This window comes from Nicotiana tomentosiformis, chromosome 3 (assembly GCF_000390325.3).
Source record: "Nicotiana tomentosiformis chromosome 3, ASM39032v3, whole genome shotgun sequence".
Classification (NCBI taxonomy): Eukaryota; Viridiplantae; Streptophyta; class Magnoliopsida; order Solanales; family Solanaceae; genus Nicotiana; species Nicotiana tomentosiformis.
The window spans coordinates 6905466-6927644 of NC_090814.1; the positions used below are offsets into that span (position 1 = coordinate 6905466).

Consider the following 22179-nt stretch of genomic DNA (forward strand, 5'->3'; position numbering starts at 1 on the left):
TTTAACTTCACTAAGTACGGATCTTTGTCTTGCTTAGCCTTAACCTGCGCAACAAGAGAGGATTGCGCTAAGGCATACGCAGTTATACCTCCTTCTTCGGTCTCATCCAATATAATTCCATCATTTGCTAGTTTTCGAATTTCTCAACCCAAACTTCTCCTTTGTACTGCAAGATGGGCTAGGACACCCATTGACTTCCTACTAAGTGCATCTGCTACCATATTAGCTTTGCCCGGGTGATAAAGGATATTGATGTCATAATCCTTCAATAGCTCGAGCCTCTTTCTTTGTCTCAAATTTAACTCTTTCTACTTAAAAATGTACTGGAGGCTTTTGTGATCTGTAAATACTTCACAATGCTCTCCATATAGGTAGTGTCGCCATATCTTTAATGCAAACACCACTGCTGCAAGCTCCAAGTCGTGTGTGGGGTAGTTATTCTCATGATTATTTAACTCCTTGGAAGCATAAGCAATAACTTTTTCATCTTGCATAAGAACACACCCCAAGACCAACTCTGTAAGCATCATAATACACTGTGAACCAACCCGAACCTGTCGGCAGGGTTAACACAGGTGCAATGGTCAACCTCTTCTTTAACTCTTGAAAACTCTGCTCACAAGAGTCTGACCACTGGAAATTAACTGCTTTCTGGGCCAACTTAGTTAATGGAGTTGCAAGTGAGGAGAATCCCTCTAGAAATCTTCTATAGTAGCCAGTTAATCCCAAGAAACTCCCAATTTTGGTTAGCGTTGTCCGTCTTGTCCAGTTCTTGACTGCTTCTATCTTCTGAGGGTCTATTTTTATGCCTTCACTAGATACCTCATGGCCTAAGAATGCCACTGACTGCAACCAGAACTCACATTTTGAAAACTTGGCATAAAGCTCATTCTCCTTCAAGGTCTGCAAGGCTATCCTGAGGTGTTTTGCATGATCATCCTTGCTCTTAGAGTATACCAAAATATCGTCTATAAACACGATAATAAAGGTATCAAGGAATGGCTTGAAAACTCTATTCATGAGGTCCATGAATGCAGCTGGAGAATTTGTTAACCCGAAGGACATTACTAGAAATTCATAGTTCCCGTAGCGAGTTTTAAAGGTTGTTTTAATATATCCTCTTCTCTGATTCTCAACTGATGGTACCTCAACCTCAAGTCTATCTTTTAAAAGTACTTTGCACCGTGAATTTGATCAAATAAATCATCAATTCTTGGCAGTGGGTACTTGTTCTTAATGGTAACTTTATCCAACTGCCGATAGTCGATGCACATTCTGAGAGACCCATCTTTCTTCTTGACAAACAGGACCGGGGAACCCCATGGTGAAACACTTAGCCTAATGAATCCCTTGTCAAGAAGGTCTTTTAACTGTTCTCTCAACTCATTAAGTTCTGCTGGATCCATCCTATAAGGAGGTATAGATATGGGATGAGTGCCTGGCATGAGATCAATGCCAAATTCTATGATTATTTCAGGAGGAAGTTTGAGAAGGTCATCTGGGAAAACGTCTGGAAATTATCTAACAACTGGCACAGACTGAAGATCTGGTGGTTCTGATTCTGCATTAATGATGTGAGCCAAATAGGCAAGACACCTATTGCCAATTATTCGTTGTGCCTTAAGGTAAGAAATAAACTTACCTACAAGCGATGCTGAACTACCCTTCCACTCTAAGACTTCTTCATTTTGAAATTGGAACCTGATTATCTTGGCACAACAATCTACCATGGCATAGCAGGAAGAAAACCAATCCATACCCATTATTACATTGAAATCCACAATTTCTAACTCTATGAGATTGGCCTCGGTGCTGCGACCTTGGACTTAAACTATACAACCTCTATAGACTCATGTGGCTTCCTGACTCACCAACTGGAGTAGATACTAGGAATGGCTCACTAAGTTGTTCAGGTTCTAGCCCGAGGTTAATTGCAAAGTATGGAGTCACGTATGAAAACGTTGAACCTGGATCAATTATGGCATAAGCATTATGTGAGCACACTAGAAGTATACATGTAATAACTTCTGCAGATGCCTCTGCACTTTGACGATAAAGTGTAGAAAATAAATGGGGTTGTCCCCTTCCCTGAGTAACTCGATCTGCACCTCTGCCTACTTCATGCCCGGCTTGATTATGAGAACCACGAGCCTAAGGTTGTGCAACTGTAGTAGCTGCGGAACTAGAAGGACGAGTTGATCCCCCACTAAAATTACATCGCAACTTTGGGCAGTTTGCCTTTATATGACCATTGTCTCCGCAATGATAGCAACCCTGAAACCCGAGCTTACACTGACCTGAATGTTGCCGCTTATATGTACCACAAAGACCTTGTTGTTGTGAATGTTGCTCAGCATGATTCTAGCTATAGGAGGATGATGTCCTAAAATTCTGATTCTGGCAAGACTGGTTTCCATAACTTTGAGTACGTCTGAAGGAAGACCCACCACCTGACTGATGACTGGACTGAGCTGGTGCTAATGACTCCTTATTGGAGGAACCCCTTCCACCTCCGCTGGATGTACCATTAAACCCGCCCGCCGTCCGGGCTTTCTTGTTCTGCTCTTTTTCTTCTCTCCTTTGTTATCTGTCTTTTTCTAAGTGCTTGGAGAATCCCACAACAAAGGAGAAAGTTATCATTCCTACCGCTGCAGCTGATGTCGTATCCTTAATGTGGTAGGCCAAACCACCAACAAACCTGCGGATCCTTGTTTTTTCTGTCTTAACCATGTGAGGAGCATGCTTAGCCAAACTTATGAATTCCATGTAGTACTCTTGTACACTTTTATTCCCTTGTTTGAGTTGCTCGAATTTTGTATCCTTAGTTTCCCTATCCTCTTCTGGTATAAAATTAGCCATGAAGGCCTCTTCAAATTCTTCCCAAGTAGGAGGAACATCATCTTTATCTCTTTCCTTTTCCCACATCTCAAACCAAGCGCCAGCCACATCTCTAAGCTGGTAGGCAGCCAGCTCCACAGCTTCATCATCAAATGCCTACATCACTCAGAGGGTTTTCTTGACACCCTCCAGCCACAACATTGGATCTTTATCAACTATAGTACCACGGAACAATGGAGGACTTAGCTTTAAAAATTCATTCACTCTTGAGGACTCAGAATTGTTCTGTCTATTTGATTGAGGTGGAATCTCATCTCTTCTCTCATTCTGGTTGGCCATGAAGGCTTTAAACATCTCCATAGTACTGTTGACAACATTAAAAATCTGACCCACCTCAGGATATATAGATGTCTGAATCGGAACTGTTGTTGGGGGAGGCACTGGATCCTGAGATACTGGCTCATCATGCTCCACCCCTTCTTCATGTTCAACCCGGGGTACTTGAACCCCCTTTGTGGATTTACCCTTTCTTTTCTCAATTGAAGCCTTCTTAGTTCTACCTTGAGCCACAATAGTGGCAATAGTTTCTTGAGTAGCATCCTGAGTGTCGGTGTCAGAGCTGCGAGTACGAGCCATTTTTGCGCGTTTTGGAAAAATGAATACATTAGATAACTTATTAGATGTAGGCTCTACTGCATGATCTAAAGTATGAAAACATGAGACTTTACCTAAATGCTTATAGCCTCCTACTTATAAGTATGGAGCGCTTCATACCCATAAATAAGACTCTACAGATACGGCTTCATAGACCCCTAGGACTCCATAAATCTAAGGCTCTGATACAAAGTTTGTCACGAACCACTTTCTAAACAAGTCGTGACCGGCACCCGGTCGCTAAATTTAACTGAGCAAACCATCTGCACTTATTAAAACTATTATAACCTCAAACTTTATATTCAACAAGGAAATACTTTAACCAGATACTTTTAATTAATTTGAATATCTAAAATAACCAACTCCCAAACTTTGTTCGTAGTAACTACTGACATACTGCTAAGTTATTATCAAAAACATCTGAATCTTAACCCACCGACTGTGTCTATGAAGTCTCTACTGATAAACTGATGCACTGCTCAGGACATGAGATTGCCTGGCTAGTTTTTCAAGTAAACAAAGAAATAACTAAATAAAGATGACTCAAAGGAATACTCCACGAATAAATACGGAGCTCACCAATAGCACTAGAAGAGAGGGAAGTCCTAACATGTAGCATGCTCCCCTGCAAAACCTATTCCTACATTGTACCGCAGACCAACGTAGGTTCCCAAAAGAGAACGTCAGTACCATCCATTGTACTCAGTGAGTCTCGACAATAGGGGATGAAACTTTAATAAAATATACATTACAAATAAAGATTATGAATGCATGGAAAACATAAAGCTTCTAACAACAATTCTAAAATAATTGCATAGTAGTAGTTTATGAATATTCTAAAAGAAATTCCCAACTTTTTCTTTCTTATAAAAAAAATACTTCACTTTATACTTCGGCAGTTCCAACTATCCTGACTTATTTCTGTCTTAGTCACCGTATGATCGGCACAAGTTCGATCCCAACCGGATCGAATAGGCCCAATCCACGAGGTGCCACTCGCTTCATGATTCTCAGCGCTCATTTATCATACCTTAGCCTGGATAAGTAAATTCTCAGCAACGAGACCCTCAGCTCATGTGCTTCCTACTTTGGCACAAGTAGTTTCAGGAAGTCAACGCCTTGGTCAGGACCCTCGGCCCGGACGATGACCCCTTCTCAGAATAGAGGATACTCCCAAAAATCTTTTCTTTCTAAAACTTCTTCTTGTGACTTTCAAGTCAAAATCGTTTTTGAAACATCCTATATATACACATGCGGGTATCCTTACATGTAAAGCATGGCATAAGAATGAAATAAACATCCAAAAGTATTTCTAAAGATTCTTCCTTCTTCATGAATTTTAATATGAAAATGGCATATAAGAATAACACAACAATCTGAATATTTATGCACATATATCATAATAAATCATCTAAACTTTAGCTAGAATAATTCTAAGTTAATAAATATCCACTCGCTCCGATTAAGTACATATTAACTCTTTTAGATAATTCATCGAAACAATGGAGTGCATAAAATAGAAAAAAAATAGAATGAATTCAGCAAAAAATTGAAGAGTGGAAGCATTAGCTTCTTTGTTCCAATTACAATAACAATAACAACAACAACAACAACAACAACAACAACAACAACAACAACAACAACAACAACAACAACAACAACATACCCAGTATGATCCCACACCGTAGAGTCTGGGGAGGGTAGTGTGTATGCATACCTTACCCCTACCTTGTGAGGATATAGAGGTTGTTTTCAATAGACCCTCGGCTCAGGAAAGCGTAAGCACCACAATAATAAAAATATAGACAAGAATTGACAGTACCAAAAAGCCATATAAAAGCAGAATAGAAACAACAAGATAGTAAGGTGATCAACAATAAAAAAAAAAATAACGGTTAGTCATAAATGCGTCAATACTACTGTTATGACTACTCTACACTACCTACTCTACTACCCTAATCCTCGACTTTCATACCTTCCTATCAAGGGCTGGAAATGTCCATCACCGGAAAATCTTTTTTCTGTTGAAAAAAATGGAGTTTTTGAAATTTTAAACTGGAAGAAGCCTTTTCTTACCCAGCAGACACACATGTACTCACATAATTCACTATTACTCGCCTCTCAATCATAAGAGCCACCATTTTTATGCCCACACAATTACCGGTGATAGAAACCATCCAAAACGCCATTACCATAATAGTCATTTAAAGGCCATAAGCCTAGCTTAGCAGCCGGGAAAAAAAGAGAACAGATCAGGGGCCAAAAATTAGAACATAGGGTGAAACTTTGTTGTTTAGTTTGACGGTGACGAGGTAAATGAAAAAGAGAAAAGAGAAAGAAGAAAATAAGGGAAAGAAAAGAAAAATAATATTTTAATAAAATATATACTTGTCTAGGGCATATATTTCACCTCCAAGCAGAAATCTAGTTGTAGTATCTCAAGGGTGGATTTATTCTATTTTAAAATAGTTTAGGAGGGTAATAAAACCCCAACAAAGGTAGAATGTGTAGTTGAGAATCCGGCTATAGGTCAGGTACTTATGCATTTTTCCTAAAGAATATGTTGCCCTTTTCACTCTATTCTCATTGTGATTGAACTTTCGATCCTATTATATCATTAATCCATAGTCATGCAGTTTTTATCTGTCTTTCCGATTACTCTGAAATTAAAAGGGTCGTGGATAGCTTATTTGGGTTGGAAAAAAGTCACAAACACCAAATACTTAAAATTAGCTTATAGTATAAAGAAAGAGTTGGAATTTTCTTTACTATTATTTCCTTATTACTAAAGTTTTAAATTCTCAACATTCAAAAAATTAATCTAATTATAGCGCATAATGATTTAACTTTATCTCTTTATATTACAAAGTAAGTACATTTAAATGTAGAAAATTAATCATATGTGGAAGTAAGTGTAATAACTTCCATTAATCATAGAAAAGAATACATATAAGGAACTACGGACAAATAGGAAATACGCATATGAATATGAAAAAAGAAAAGTTTTCCATATACGATTGGGAAAAGATAAACACGATCAAAACTTTCCATAACCTGTTGCTTTGAGTTGAAGAAACAATTAACTAATATAAGCCCTACTTGCTGCGCGCCTAAGTAATAATTTCCTAAACGGTGGTACAGATATCTATAAATACTCTCAAACCTCACAAGAGTGGGTTGCTCTAGTGGTAAGCACCATTCACTTCCAACTAAGAGGTTGTGAATTCGAGTCACCCAAAGAAGAAGGTGGGGAGTTCTTGGAGGGAGGGAGCCGAGGGTCTGTCGGAAACAGCCTCTCTACCCAGGGTTATTGTTGTTGTTCTTTTCATATAAAGGTTACAAGGTATTCAACTTCTTCAGAAGAAAGTTGCGTTCTTGTTCAGATTCATGGAGCACTTACAACAGCCTGTCAAGAGGGTTTCCGTTTCCGTCCCACCGATTCAGAAGGACTTATGTTCTTGTTGAGATTCGTCGCTGGACAAGAGATGCATGATTCTGGTTTTATTACCACTAACGTTGATGTCTATGGCAAACAAGAACCTTGGGAGATTTACGACAACGGAGTACCCTGTGGTGATGATGAGGACAGCACCAATTATCGCTATTTCATCACAAAGCTGAAGAAGAAAAGCAACGCAAGGTATCATCGTTCTGTCGGAAACAAGGGCACTTGGAAACAGGACAACAAGGGCAAACCAGTTCACTACAAAAATATGGGAAACACATCTTCAGTGGTTAATATTGGATTCAAGACAAATTTGTCTTACAAGAATTAAGTGTTTTACCCTGAAGATCAGAAAGATGGACATTGGCTCATGAAGGAGTACGAGCTTTCTAAGGTTATTCTTCACAAGTTCGACCAAAACTGTAAAGATTATTATGTTCTCTGCGCCATCAAGAAGTTGAAGCACGTTAACAGTTCATCCGAAACTTCCACAATCACGACGTTGAATAACGTTTCCGATGGAACTGATGAGGTAACGAGTTATGTTGATGACTTGTTGGCTACTAATAATTGCAAGGATTATTATAATATGTGCAAGAATTTGGAACACTCCGAAACAATGGCTTTTCAAGAATCAATGGTGATGAATAATAGTGTTGACAAACCAGCTGAAGGGACTACTTTTGAGATGCCAGAACTACCAGTGCAGTGCCTGATGACTTGTATCAATGGGATGAAAAGGAATTGGACGAATTAAATCAGATATTAGATGGTGTACCCGAGGTTTATGTAGCAGTAGAACCAGAGGCGACTTATACTACTTGTGGGCAATATTCTGTTGAAGCCACAGCCATGCTAAATAATTTTGATCGGTCGGAGCCTGATATGTGCAACAATTCAGCGCATGTGGAATATTCTGAAGTGGCTAATCATATGACTGATATGTCTCAAATGAATTTGATTAGCTTTGATCAGTCAGTGCCCGAAGATGTGCTTTGCTTGGATCCATGGGATATAATGGACTCATATGAGTTAAATCGGATATTAGAAGATGTATCTGAGTGTTGTCCAAATGGATGCTAATGAGGACTAACATCACGTGCCATTATTAACGTGTAACGCACATTTATAGATACTAGTATTAACCAATGAAACCTACTTGTTGCACACTTAATTTCCTAAATGGAGCCCGAGAAACTTCCCATATACAACAACAACCCAGTATAATCCCACTAGTGGGGTCTAGGGAGGATAGTGTGTATGCAGACTTTACCCCTACCATAAGGTAGAGAGGTTGTTTCCAATAGACCCTCGGCATCTTTCCCTCCAAGAACTCCCCACCTTTCTCTTGGGGTGACTCGAACTCACAACCTCAAGGTTGAAAATAGAGGTTACTTACCATCAGAGCAACCCCTCTTGTCAAAAAAGTTAACTACCATATTATTGCTTTTGGGCGGAAGAAACATAATTAACTAACGGAAACTACTTGTTGTGATTGTAAAAGAAAATTTCTCCATAATTAATTTCCACGATCAAAAAGTTTCCATAAGTTGTTACTTTGGGTTAAAGAAACAATTAGCGAATTTGTATACCGTCGAAATCGGGCATACCCGATTTCGTTGGCAGGGGAATTGCCTCGAAGGTAACCGCATAATAGATCGGGCTCGAACTCGAAGATAGAACATCAAGCCTGGAGATCGAAGTGTTCATTGAGATCGAGGCCAGCAACAATCGAGATCAAGCATGACTGACTTTGAGTAAGACGTAATAACGGAATGGCGAGATATCAGTAACCGGTCGAAGATCACGGCAAAAATCCCGTAACAGATTAAATCAAAGCGGTTATTAGTGCCAATCATGGAATCTACTTCGTTATTAGAGTTATACCTTATTTAGGATTCCTCTATTATATAAAGAGGGATCCCATTCACTTGTAGAGGACAATCACTATTCACTAATAAGAATATACACATACGATGTTTTCTTTGTTTTACCTATTGTTCATCGATGTTTGTTCCATCTTCTACTCTTCTTATTAACTAACCTCGAGACTATCTCGAATCGAGGTCGAGGCATTGTTCGCAGACCGATTTGATTTATTTTATTGTTCAATTTATCTATTTAATTCGTTGTTTATCAATTGGTACTCGTTTAAATCACATATCCTTAAAATCACAATATATGTTTAATTGTTACTCAATTTTTAGGGTAAACAGTTTGGCGCCCACCGTGGGGCTAAGGATAATAGTGATTGTACAGTACTGATTCTCGTAAAACACACTATTTTACGCTTGTTCTTGTCAAGTATATTTGCTTTCAGGTTAAAATATGTCAAACTCACAAAACGCATCCACACACGGTGACAATGGCCTAGGATTCCATGGTGAAAACGAAAATGTGATTGCTCCAGGAGTCGAGGTGCCACAAGCTAATCTCGGGGGAGCACCGGTTTCCAATCCAGTCGATGTTAATTTGCACGTTCCTCTAAACGCGGACTTAGGCACAAATCTCGATGGGAGTGTACGCAGAGAAGGCCGATCTAGTGGCCAAGGAACACAGGGCAGAGGAGACGAAGGAATCAGTCTCCAAGTGATATTCGAGATGCTTCAGGCTCAGCAAGCCGCTATTTCTCAGTTACAGAATCAACATAAGCTCCGAATAGGGTCAAGACGGAAATTACTCATCGTACCGAGCCAGTACCGGAAAGGTCGAATGGTAACGAATTGGGGACTAATCCTGCGGTAATGAAAATGCTCGAGGAGCTCACCAAAAGAATTGAATCAGGAGAGAAGAGAATCGAAGACAACGATAAAAAAATGGAGACATACAACTCTCGAGTTGATTAGATACCGGGGGCACCGCCAATCTTGAAAGGGATGGATTCAAAGAAGTTTGTACAAAAGTCGTTTCCTCCAAGTGCGGCTCCGAAGCCTATTCCAAAGAAGTTTCATATGCCAGACATACCCAAATATAATGGGACCACCGATCCTAACGAGCATGTTACTTCATATACATGCACCATCAAGGGTAACGATTTAGAAGATGATGAAATCGAATCTGTGCTGTTGAAAAAATTCGGAGAGACCCTTTCGAAGGGAGCAATAATTTGGTATCACAACCTGCCACCAAATTCCATCGACTCATTTGACATGTTAGCAGATTCTTTCGTAAAGGCACACGATGGGGCCATAAAGGTCGCAACGAGAAAATCGAACCTTTTCAAGGTAAGACAAAGGGATAATGAAATGTTGAGGGAGTTCATGTCCCGATTTCAAATGAAACGCATGGAGTTGCCACCGGTCACAGATGATTGGGTCGTTCAAGCTTTCACCCAAGGGTTGAACGAGCGGAGTTCGATAGCATCACGTCAGCTAAAACAAAATTTGATCAAGTATCCAACTGTAACTTGGGAATATGTGCACAATCGATATCAATCGAATATCAAGGTCGAGGACGACCAATTACGAGCCCCTTCTGGTTTAGTACATCCAAATAGGTCGGTAGTTAAAAACCAGAGGGACGTCGATAGGGATCCAAGGTCGAACAAAGATCGATATCAACCATATACCGCAGATCAAAGGAACAATGGTTCAGGACGCAATTCCGTCCGGAACGATCGAAGAAGTGATCGAGGATAGAATTCTCGATGACTTATGAGCAAAAGTGGTTTTGACAAGTATGCCGATAACACAAAGGCACCTCGGTTATCATAATATAACTTTAGCATCGATGCATCGGGCATTGTATCGACAATCGAAAGGATTAGAGATACTAGGTGGCCAAGACCCATACAAACCGATCCTTCCCGGAGAAACCCAAATTTGATGTGCAAGTATCATGGAACGCATGGTCACAAGATCGAGGATTGCAGGCAATTAAGGGAGGAGGTAGCCCATCTATTCAATGAGGGCCACCTTCGAGAATTCCTTAGCGATCGAGCCAAGAATCATTTCAGAGAAAGGGACGCCAACAAGTAAAATAAACAGGAGCAACCCCAACATGTCATTCATATGATCATCGATAGGGTCGACATTCCACAGGGACCCATATTCAAACGCACTAAGATATCAATCACTAGGGAAAAACGAACCCAAGATTATGTGCCCGAAGGCACTTTATCATTCAACGACGAAGAAACAGAAGGCATTTCTTAGCCCCACAACGACGCTCTGGTAATTTCTATCTTATTAAATAAAGTTCAAGTTAAGCGTGTTTTAGTGGATCCATGTAGCTAGGCGAATATCATCCGATCGAGGGTCGTGGAGCAACTCGGCCTACAAAATAAAATCGTGCCCGCAGCTCGGGTCTTAAACGGCTTCAATATGGCCAGTGAAACAGCTAAAGGGGAGATTATTCTACCAGCGAACGTGGCTGGAACCATTCAAGATATCAAGTTCCACGTAATCGAGGGCGACATGAGGTACAATGCCCTGCTCGAAAGGCCTTGGATCCACAATATGAGGGTATTCCCTTCGACTCTCCAACAAATGATGAAATTCCTGACATCGGACGGTGTAAAAACAGTATATGGGGAGCAGCATGATGCAAAGGAAATGTTTGTAATAGATGAGGTTACACCGATATCGACACCATCAACCTCGGAAATGTCGAGCATCAAAGGTAAACAAGAAGTCAAATAGCAATCACAACCACCAGCCTCGACCGAATCAGGGAAGCAGGAGATAGAAGAAGAAGAAGAGGAGGACTTTCTAACCCCTCGAACTTTTATTATTCCCGAAGATTCTGACACCACCAAATCAACGGTCGAAGAGCTGGAACAGGTTATATTGATCGAGTACCTGCCCGAGTGAAAGGTATACCTGGGAACGGGATTAACCCCCGAACTCAGGAAAAAGCTTATTCAATTTCTTATTGATAACATAGATTATTTTGCTTGGTCCCATTTAGACATGACAGGGATCCCACCGGAAATAACGACGCATCAGCTAAGCTTGGAACCTAGGTTCAAACCGGTGAAGCAAAAGAGAAGACCCCAGTCCGAGGTAAAGCACGCATTCATAAAAGACAAGGTAACTAAATTTCTCAAAATAGGGTCCATTCGGGAGGTGAAATATCCTGAATGGTTAGCCAATGTAGTTGTAGTCCCTAAAAAGAGAACAAACTTAGAATGTGTGTAGATTTTAAGGATTTAAACAAGGTGTGCCCCAAAGATTCTTTTCCACTGCCTAACATTGATCGCATGATCGATACCATGGCCGGCCACGAGATCCTTACTTTTTTCGATGCCTATTCCGGGTACAATCAAATCCAAATGAACCCGGAGGACCGAGAAAAGACTTCATTTATCACCAAGTATGGAACATATTGTTATAATGTAATGCCCTTGGGCTAAAAAAATGCAGGAGCTACTTACCAACACCTAGTAAATAAAATGTTCGAAGAACAAATAGGTAAATCAATGGAAGTTTATATTGATGGCATGCTAGTTAAGTCGCTACGCGCAGAGGACCATTTGGCTCATTTGCAGGAAACATCTGAGATTTTAAGGAAATACAACATGAAGCTCAACCCCGAGAAATGTGTTTTCGGGGTTGGTTCGGGCAAATTCCTTGGCTTCATGGTATCGAATAGGGGGATCGAGATCAACCCCGATAAAATCGAGGCCATCGAAGACATCACCATCATGGACAGTGTAAAAGCCGTGCAGAGGCTAACTGGACGGATAGCTCCCTTAGGCCAATTCATTTCGAGGTCGTCTGATCGAAGCCACAGATTTTTCTCTCTACTCAAAAAGAAGAACAATTTCGCCTGGACCCCGGAATGCCAACATGCATTAGAAGAATTGAAGCGATACTTATCGAGCCCACCACTGCTTCACACTCCAAAGGCAGATGAGAAACTTTACTTGTACTTGACAGTATCGAAAATCGCGGTAAGTGGTGTCCTAGTTCGAGAAGAGCAAGGTACGCAATTTCCATATTATGTAAGTCGAACCTTAGGAGAAGCAGAAACTAGATATCCACACTTGGAAAAATAGGCACTTTCACTGATAAGCGCCTCTAGAAAGTTAAGACCATACTTTCAATGTCACCCCATATGCGTATTAACCACTTACCCACTTCTAATATTTTGCACAAGCCCGAACTATCGGGCCGATTGGCCAAATGGGTCGTCGAACTATCAACCACGTACGACCATCAAGTCTCAAATTTTAGCGGACTTCGTGGCCGATTTCACGCCAACCCTCATACCCAAAGTTGGAAAGGAACTCTTGTTAAAATCGGGTACATCATCGGGGGTATGTACCCTCTTCACACACGGTGCTTCGAATGTGAAGGGGTCCGGGCTAGGCATGGTTTTGAAGCTGCCCACGGGTAGCACTATTAGGCAATCTATCAAAACTTCTAGGTTGACAAACAATGAGGCTAAGTACGAGGCCATGATTGCAGGTCTCGAGCTAGCTAAAAGCTTGGGAGCAGAAGTCATTGAAGCCAAGTGTGACTCTTTACTGGTGGTGAAGTAAGTAAACAAAACCTTCGAAGTTCGAGAGGATAGAATGCAAAGGTATTTGGACAAACTGCAGGTAACTTTGCACCGTTTCAAGGAATGAACTTTACAGCATGTATCTCGAGAACAAAACAGTGAGGCCGATGCACTTGCAAATTTAGGGTCATCGGTCGAGGAAGATGAGATCGGCTTAGGGGTTGTCGTTCAACTCTCGAGATCCGTGATCGAGGAAGGTCATGCCGAGATAAACTCTACAAGCTTAACCTGGGATTGGAGGAATAAATATATTGAATACTTGGAGAACGAAAAGCTCCCATCGGACCCTAAAGAGTCGAGGGCCCTACAAACCAAAGCTGCTCGATTCACATTGGCTGAAGATGGAATATTATACAGAAGGACATTCGATGGACCATTGGCAGTATGCTTAGGACCAGGAGACACCGATTATGTTCTACGAGAGGTCCATGAAGGCACTTGTGGGAACCACTCCGGCGTTGAATCACTGATTCACAAAATCATTAGAGCAGGATACTACTGGGATAGCATGGAAAAATACACTTAGGAGTTTGTTCGAAAATGTGATAAATGTCAAAGGTTTGCACCGATGATCCATCAGCACGGAGAAAAACTTCATTCAGTCTTATCCCCATGGCCATTCATGAAATGGGGAATGGATATCGTCGGCCCTCTGCCATCGGCCCCAAGTAAAGCTAAGTTCATTTTATTTATGACTGACTATTTTTCTAAATGGGTTGAAGCACAGGCGTTCGAGAAAGTGAGAGAGGAAAAGGTTATAGACTTCATCTGGGATCACATCGTGTGTCGATTTGGGATACCCACCAAAATAGTGTGTGACAATGGAAAACAATTTATCGGCAGCAAAGTGACAAAATTCCTCGAAGACCACAAAATAAAAAGGATATTATCAACGTCGTATCACCCTAATGGGAACGGACAGGCCGAATCGATGAACAAAACTATCATTCAAAACCTAAAGAAAAGGTTGAACGATGCTAAGGGGAAATGGAGTGAAATTCTACCCGAAGTCCTTTGAGCATATCGAACAACATCAAAGTCCAGTACGGGCGCAACCCCGTTCTCCTTAGTATATGGCTCCGAAGCCTTAATTCCAGTCGAAGTCGGGGAACCCAGTGCCAGGTTTTGACATACAACAGAAGAGTCAAATCACGAGGCTATGAATACTAGCCTCGAATTATTGGATGAAAAACGAGAGGCCGCACTCGTTCGAATGGCTGCACAAAAGCAACGAATCGAAAGATACTACAATAGGAGAACTAACCTTCGCCACTTCAGAGTCGGGGACTTAGTCCAAAGGAAAGTCACCATCAACACTCGAGATCCTAATGAAGGAAAGCTCGACCCAAATTGGGAGGGACCTTACCAAGTCCTCGACATCGTCGGAAAGGGATCTTATAAGCTCGGCACGATGGACGGCGAACAACTGCCAAATAATTGGAACATATCGCTTCTCAAACGGTATTATTGCTAAGGTATGACTTTATCCCTTTTTTCATTTATATATTCGACACTAACTCATTGCAGGTGTTCGATCGAAGACATCGAGACCTCAGGTTTTAAAGCACGCGTTGTACTCTTTTTCCCTTAGATCGATTTTTGTCCCAAGTGGGTTTTTCCGGCGAGGTTTTTAACTGGGCAATAATTATGTGCTACCTGAGGATAATTCAACAGTATCCAAGGCTTCTTTACAATCAACCTCGAATATTGGGGGGGCATCACCCTCGGAAGTTACACTTTTGAGGAAAATACTTTGTGTCAAAGGGTCTCGATAGAGAAACTTTGTAATGGGCCAAACGGTCGAATGAACCGTGTCCGTATAGATTAGTCGAGCCCCGATGGCAAAACATGTACGCATGTATAAATTATACAAAGAAGCATTATTTCTATATCAAACGTCTTGTGTCTCAAAGAAAATTTTCTACTATACAAGCTCCATACTTATGATTTTGTGAGAAATGGCTCAAGGGCCAAGTGCAAATATACCTCGTACACTCGGGGACAGCCGTCGACGATCGACATATTCGAGTAATCTAAACTCAAATTCATAAGACCTCAAAGAGGCACCCCTCGATCTATAGGCCAAGGACATCACTCTCGGGGACTAACACTTCGAACAAGTTCGAACTGTTATTGGGAAATAAGGCCAAGAGGCATACCCAAAGGCTACGGCCAAATTAAGGCGGCTTGGAGACGTTCGAATCCCGCAATAAAAATAAGCCTTCCAATTCTTTAAAAAATCGGTTAAAAAGGCTACCCTCGGCAAGTAATCAAAAGGGCTTCGATGAAATCAGCCTTCGAAAAACCTTAAGAGGTATCAAATTATCTTAACACAAACGTGCTAAGGCACAAAAAGCAAAGGGGTTTCAATCAAAATCGAATCCTCAAAAAACCCAATGGGTAAAGTATACGTGTTAAGGCATAAAGAAATTTTTTACTAAGTCTTCTAAACCGAAAAAAGGGGGAAAATAGCCATCTTTTAGAGGCCATATCGGCCCAATCTAAAGAGCATAAGGGCCAATACACTTAGAGTTCGAGATTTTGTTCTCACTCAATTCGGACCTAAGGGTTCCATTATTCCGAGCTCAAATAAAACTGACTTGAATATAGCTCGAGGATTCATCATTATTTGATATAAAACCTTAAGGGGTTTGTTACTGTGAGTTTGAAACTTACTCGAACTCGGCTATAAAAACAGTACAATTACGGCTTCGATCAAGTCATCCAAAATCAAAATCCCGAACATATTGTTGAGCTCGGGAACTCGCCCTCACTTAGCTAAAAAAACCTAAGGGTTTGTTCTACTCTGAGTTTGAGCTATTGCTCACTCGATTATAGAGGCTACAGCAACCCTATTGCAACAAAGTTTTCACAAGTCAAAGGCAAAACAGAATTTATCATAAATCAGAAATCGGAGACGAAACGAAAAGAAAGGGAATCTTTCATATATGCAAAGTATTTACAAATACCACACAGGGTCTTACACAAAAAGAAAAGGAATCCTAAGTGCATAGTCTGCCTCGGGAGCCGCATCTTCGGGAGCTTCATCTTCATCTCCTCCGTTCTCGGATCCACTCGAAGAGTCTTCATTATCGGAAAGCAAAGCTCCGGCCTCGTCCTCCAAAACCTTTGCACTCTCGATATCAGCCGTGAGGTCGAAGCCACGAGTATGTACCTCCTCAAGAGTCTCTCTCTGAGACTGGCGCCTAGCGTGCTCGACAACACGGGACAATCTAACCTCAGCAGCGTCAGAAATATCCTTTGCCCTGGTGTTAGCGTCTTCAGCGCCGGCTCGGTAGGAGGCCACGAGCGCCTCTGCCTCAGATGTGGCCCTTACAAGCTCAGCGGCCAACCGAGCCTCGAGCTCTACAACCTTTTAGGCTCGGGCCAAGTTTTCCTTCTTCACACTTTGGAGTTTATGCTCAACCGAAGACAGTTGGGCCCGAACCGCATATTTCTCTGAGGCGAGACAGTACATGTTCTGCTTCCACCCCAAAGTCTCTGCCTCTTTCATGTTGGCCTCCTCACGAAGCTGCTCAACCAATTCGGCCTTCTGTTGAACCTGCAGGATCAAAGTGTTAGTCGCCAATATCATGTTAATACATAACAAGCTCCCAAAAATTTACTTTACCCGTTCAATGAGCTCAGTCTGATCTTGATGAGCTCTTGTCAGCTCGGCTCGAATACTCATGATCTCCTCTTCTTTTTGCACATAGAGGAGTTTGAAGGTCTCTTTCCTCCGTAAGCTTTTTGAGAACAGCCTCGCATCGGGCCAGCTCAGCTCGGTATTTGGAGGATGCTTCTCGATGGAGTGTCATAGCTTGTATAGAAAGGAAGAAAATCAGACTTAGAGAAATAAGAACAAACGCAAGCATGGTAACATGGGATAAAACTCACTTGGTTCAGAAGCCGCTGAGCCTCATCAAAAATGAGTGATGCGTCCAGGTCGGGAACATCATAGACCCCCGCGAACCAGCCACGAAATATATCATCCCCTTCGGGGGCCGTCCCACATCGGGGGTCCCCATGGACCGGGCATCCCAAAACTGCCCCTCAGAAAATGTGGGGCCGGGCGGTGAATCATCAATGTTAATTGCCCCGAGCGAGTCACTTGAAGCATTCTCTTCTCTTTGAAGGGCCTTAGAACTAGACCCTTTGGGCACACCCGCCGGTTGCTCATCACGGCAGGAGGCATCATCAACACCCGATGACTCGGGGTCTCTACTCGGACCTTCCTCCGAGATCACCTCGGTCTGCGGCTGAACCTCCTTGACTATCACCTTCTCAGCAGTTCTCGAAGCTTTGATTCCTTCCCTCTTCCGTGCCACCAGTAGGCAGTCAACATTTTCTCCCTCCTCGTCTTCATCTCGTAGAGTTTGGACTACATCGGTAGACAGAACGGCAGGATCAGTCTTCGACTTTCGAACCCTGCTTTTCATGGGCTTTGGGGTATCTGGAGGCGAGGCCCTTCTCCTTTTCTTATCTTTGGTCGGTTTCGGGACTCATGACGATATTATCTCCAAGACCTGTATGAGAAGAAATCAAGTTAAAAAGAAGTATTTCACAGGAAAGCATCAAACACGGACAGGGGAACTTACTATGAGTTTTGGCCTCCCATCGACCCTTGGCCAAATCGCACCACGAGCGCTCAGCATACGAAGAGGTTGAAACCAATTGTCGAACCCAACCTGCAAGGTTTGGGACTGCACCAGGAAACCAGGGGGAAGCTGCAACATAAAGAAGAATATAGATGAGAAGAGGTAAAGGAAACATAACAAGTAATCAAACGTTATCGGTGAGGTTCTACTTACGCTTCATGTTCCATTCTTCGGGGAATGGCATCTTCTCGGCGGGGATTAAGTCGGAGGTCCTGACTCGGACAAACCGGCCCATCCATCCTCGGTCCTTGTCCTCGTCTATACTCGAGAACAGCACCTTCTTGGCCCGGCGCTGAAGCCTTATCAGTCTGCCCCGATAAAGATGGGGGTTGTATAGCCTAATGAGATGATCGAGGGTGAAAGGCATCCCCTCGACCTTGCTCGAGAAGAATCTGAGCAAAATTATAATGCACCAAAAAGAGGGGTAGATCTGGCCTAGGGTTACCCGGTATTGGCGGCAGAAGTTGATTATGACAGGATTGACGGAACCCAGTATGAAAGGGTAAGTATACACACGTAAGAACCCTTTCACATGAGTGGTGATGTCCTCCTCGGGGTAGGAATCACCACCTCTTTATTCTCCCAGTGGCAGTCTTTTTTCACCTGCTCGAGATCGCCTTCAGATATCGAACAGATGTATCTAGACATGGGCTCGCATCGGCCAGGAACCGAAGAGGGTTTTTCGACTTTAAAGTCGGAAGTAAGTTCACATGGCCCGGAGATGCACTCTTCGATACGTGGCTCCACCGGTGTTTTGTCATCGGTCGGCCGCGGTGAGGAGGCCTTTTATTCTTGAGGAATGGTCTTTGATGTTTGTGCCATTGCTATATGAGGTTTAAGAAAGAAGAAGGCAGAATTTGTGTTTTAATAAGAGATTGGCAAACAGAAACCGGCAAAGTTGATGAACTTGAAGAAAATAGAAGAGCTTTTGAAGATTAGAAGAAGTTTGAAAGTAAAGTTTGAGAAGATTATGAAGGTGGTCTATTTATAATAGCCACTTTGATGGTTTGAAACTATTGGTGGCCGACCATCAACTGGCGTTAATTAATGACCTTGGGAACTGTGCAGACGTGACGCTTCAATCGCTTTTGTCGCTTACGTCACGATGTTGACGTCATAATTGATCGAGGTATTAAATCGAAGTCTCGAATTCGTTTCTTCTCGTTACACTCCAAAAAACAAGGGGACTATCTGTATACGGTCGAAATCGGGCATACCTGATTTCGTTGGCAGGGGAGTTGCCTCGAGGGTATCCGCATAATAGATCACGCTCGAGCTCAAAGATAGAACATCAAGCCTGGAGATCGAAGTGTTCATTGAGATCGAGGCCAGCAACAATCGAGATCAAGCATGACTGACTTCGAGTAAGGCGTAATAACGGAATGGCGAGAAATCAGTAACCGGTCGAAGATCATGGCGGAAATTCCGAAACAGATCAAATCAAAGCGGTTATTAGTGTCAATCATGGGATCTACTTCCGTTATTAGAGTTGTACCTTATTTAGGATTCCTCTATTATATAAAGAGGGATCTCATTCACTTGTAGAGGACAATCATTATTCACCGATAAGAATATACACATACACTGCTTTCTTTGTTTTACCTATTGTTCATCGATGTTTGTTCCATCCTCTACTGTTTTTATTAACTAACCTCGAGACTATCTCGAATCGAGGTCGAGGTATTGTTCGCAGACCGGTTTGATATATTTTATTGTCCAATTTATTTATTTAATTTGTTGTTTATCAATTGGTACCGGTTTAAATCACATATCCTTAAAACCACAATATAAGTTTAATTGTTACTCAATTTTTAGAGTGAACAGAATGTAAGCCCTACTTGGTGCCTAAGAAATAATTTCATAAACGGAGGTACAGATATCTATAAATTTAGTGTAATACTCGCAAACCTCATTCGCTCTCTTCCCAGTTTAATTTTGTTTCATTGTCATTCAAAGGTAAAATATTCAGAACAAAGTTACGTTCTTATGGAGCAGTTACAACAGGTTGGTCAAGAGGGTTTCCGTTTCCGTCCCACCGATTCAGAAGGACTTATGTTCTTGTTGAGATTCGTCGCTGGACAAGAGATGCATGATTCTGGATTTATCACCACTAACGTTGATGTCTATGGCAAACAAGAACCTTGGGAGATTTACGACAACGGAGTACCCTGTGGTGATGATTAGGGGTATACAAATGAAACCGACAAACCGCATCAACCCGATAATCCGAGTCAAACCAAAAAAAAAAAAAAAAATCTGACCATAGTTTGGTTTGATTTGGTTTGGTGTTGAAAAAAAAACCCGACCATATTTGGTTTGATTTGGTTTTAACTAAAAAAAGTTAAACCGAAACCAAACCAACCCGATATTATATGTATAGAAGTTTTAAATATATTTAATACATAAAAAAATTTATTGTAGTGTAGTTTATAAATATTTCTTAAGCTTTTTCATAATTTTATCTTTTAACGTATTATTTCAAGCTTGGGCTTATAATATTTGGATGCTCCAATAAGTTTTATAGTCCATAAATGTTAGTAACTCAAATAAATCCTAAACCAAAATCAAATTAATACTAATGCTAATAAAATATTCAATTCAATTATTGTACTATGAATGAAAATAGTGTTGGATATCTATTTTTTAGTTTTTTCATGGTTTAGATAAAATTTATAACTTATTTTTCTTTTAGTGGTTAGTCATGTAAATAATAGTACTTATTAGTCGTAATTTTAAATTATATTTTTTTTCATTATGGCTTATTAATAATATTTATTTTATGCAATTTTATTATCTTTATTGTTGAATATTTTAGTACAATGTCATGACTCATCTCATATTTATGTTATTTTGTTAAAAAAACACCTTATATAGTTCTATCTTACTAGGATTAAAGAAATATTTGGAGCACAAATTTTACGTTTTGTGCTATGAAGACTTTATGGGGGTGGAAACCCGAAAAATCCGAGATTAAAAAATCCAATTTTTATTGGTTTGGTTTGCTATTTAGATTTAATAACCCGATATAATAATTTGGTTTGGTAATTAAAAAATTAGAACCAACCCGACCTATGTACACCCTAGTGATGACGATGACAACACCAATTATCGCTATTTCATCACAAAGCTGAAGAAGAAAAGCAACGCGAGTATTCATCGTTCTGTCAGAAACAAGGGCACTTGGAAACAGGACAACAAGGGCAAACCAGTTCACTACAAAAATATGGGAAACGCATCTTCGGTGGTTAATATTGGATCCAAGACAAATTTGTCTTACAAAAATAAAGAGTTTTACCCTGAAGATCAGAAAGATGGACATTGGCTGATGAAGGAGTACGAGCTTTCTAAGGTTATTCTTCACAAGTTTGACCAAGACTGTAGAGATTATGTTCTCTGCGCCATCAAGAAACTGAAGCACGTTAACAGTTCATCCGAAACTTCCACAATCACGACGTTTAATAATGTTTCCGATAGAACTGATGAGGTAACGAGTTCTGTTGATGACTTGTTGGCTATTAATACTTGCAAATGTTATTATAATATGTGCAAGAATTTGGAACACTCCGAAATAATGGCTTTTCAAGAATCAATGATGATGAATAATAGTGTTGACAAACTAGCTGAAGGGACTACTTTTGAGATGCCAGAACTAGCAGTGCCTGATGATTTGTATCAATGGGATGGATAGGAATTGGACGACTTAAATCAGATATTAGATGGTGTACCCGAGGTTGATGTAGCAGTGGATATTGTTGAGCCGTTAGCAGCAGTACTAGAACCAGAGGTGACATTGGGCTCAATAATTTTGATTAGTCGGTGCCTGATAAGTAGAGCAATTCAGCGCATGTGGAACATTCAAATGTGGCTGATATGTCTCAAATGAATTTGATTAGCTTTAATCAGTCAGTGCCTGAAGATGTGCTTGGCTTGGATCCATGGGATATAATGGACTTGGATGAGTTAAAGCGGATGTTAGAAGATGTATCTGAGTGTTGTCCAGATGGATGTTGAGGATCAACAACAACATGAACACGACGACAAGGTTGTGCTGCAAAGGACCAGCTATTTTTGGAGCCAAAA

The 22179-nt window shown here is 41.1% G+C and overlaps 1 protein-coding gene across 1 annotated transcript; it reads left to right on the forward strand.

Moving 5' to 3' along the window:
• The first annotated feature begins 20085 nt into the window (after positions 1-20085).
• On the forward strand, positions 20086-22110 carry LOC138907306 (uncharacterized). The gene is made up of 4 exons (XM_070197899.1): positions 20086-20262; positions 21290-21583; positions 21788-21883; positions 21931-22110. The coding sequence occupies exons 1-4, from the start codon at positions 20086-20088 to the stop codon at positions 22108-22110; spliced, it is 747 nt and encodes a 248-aa protein (XP_070054000.1).
• Positions 22111-22179: the final 69 nt, after the last annotated feature.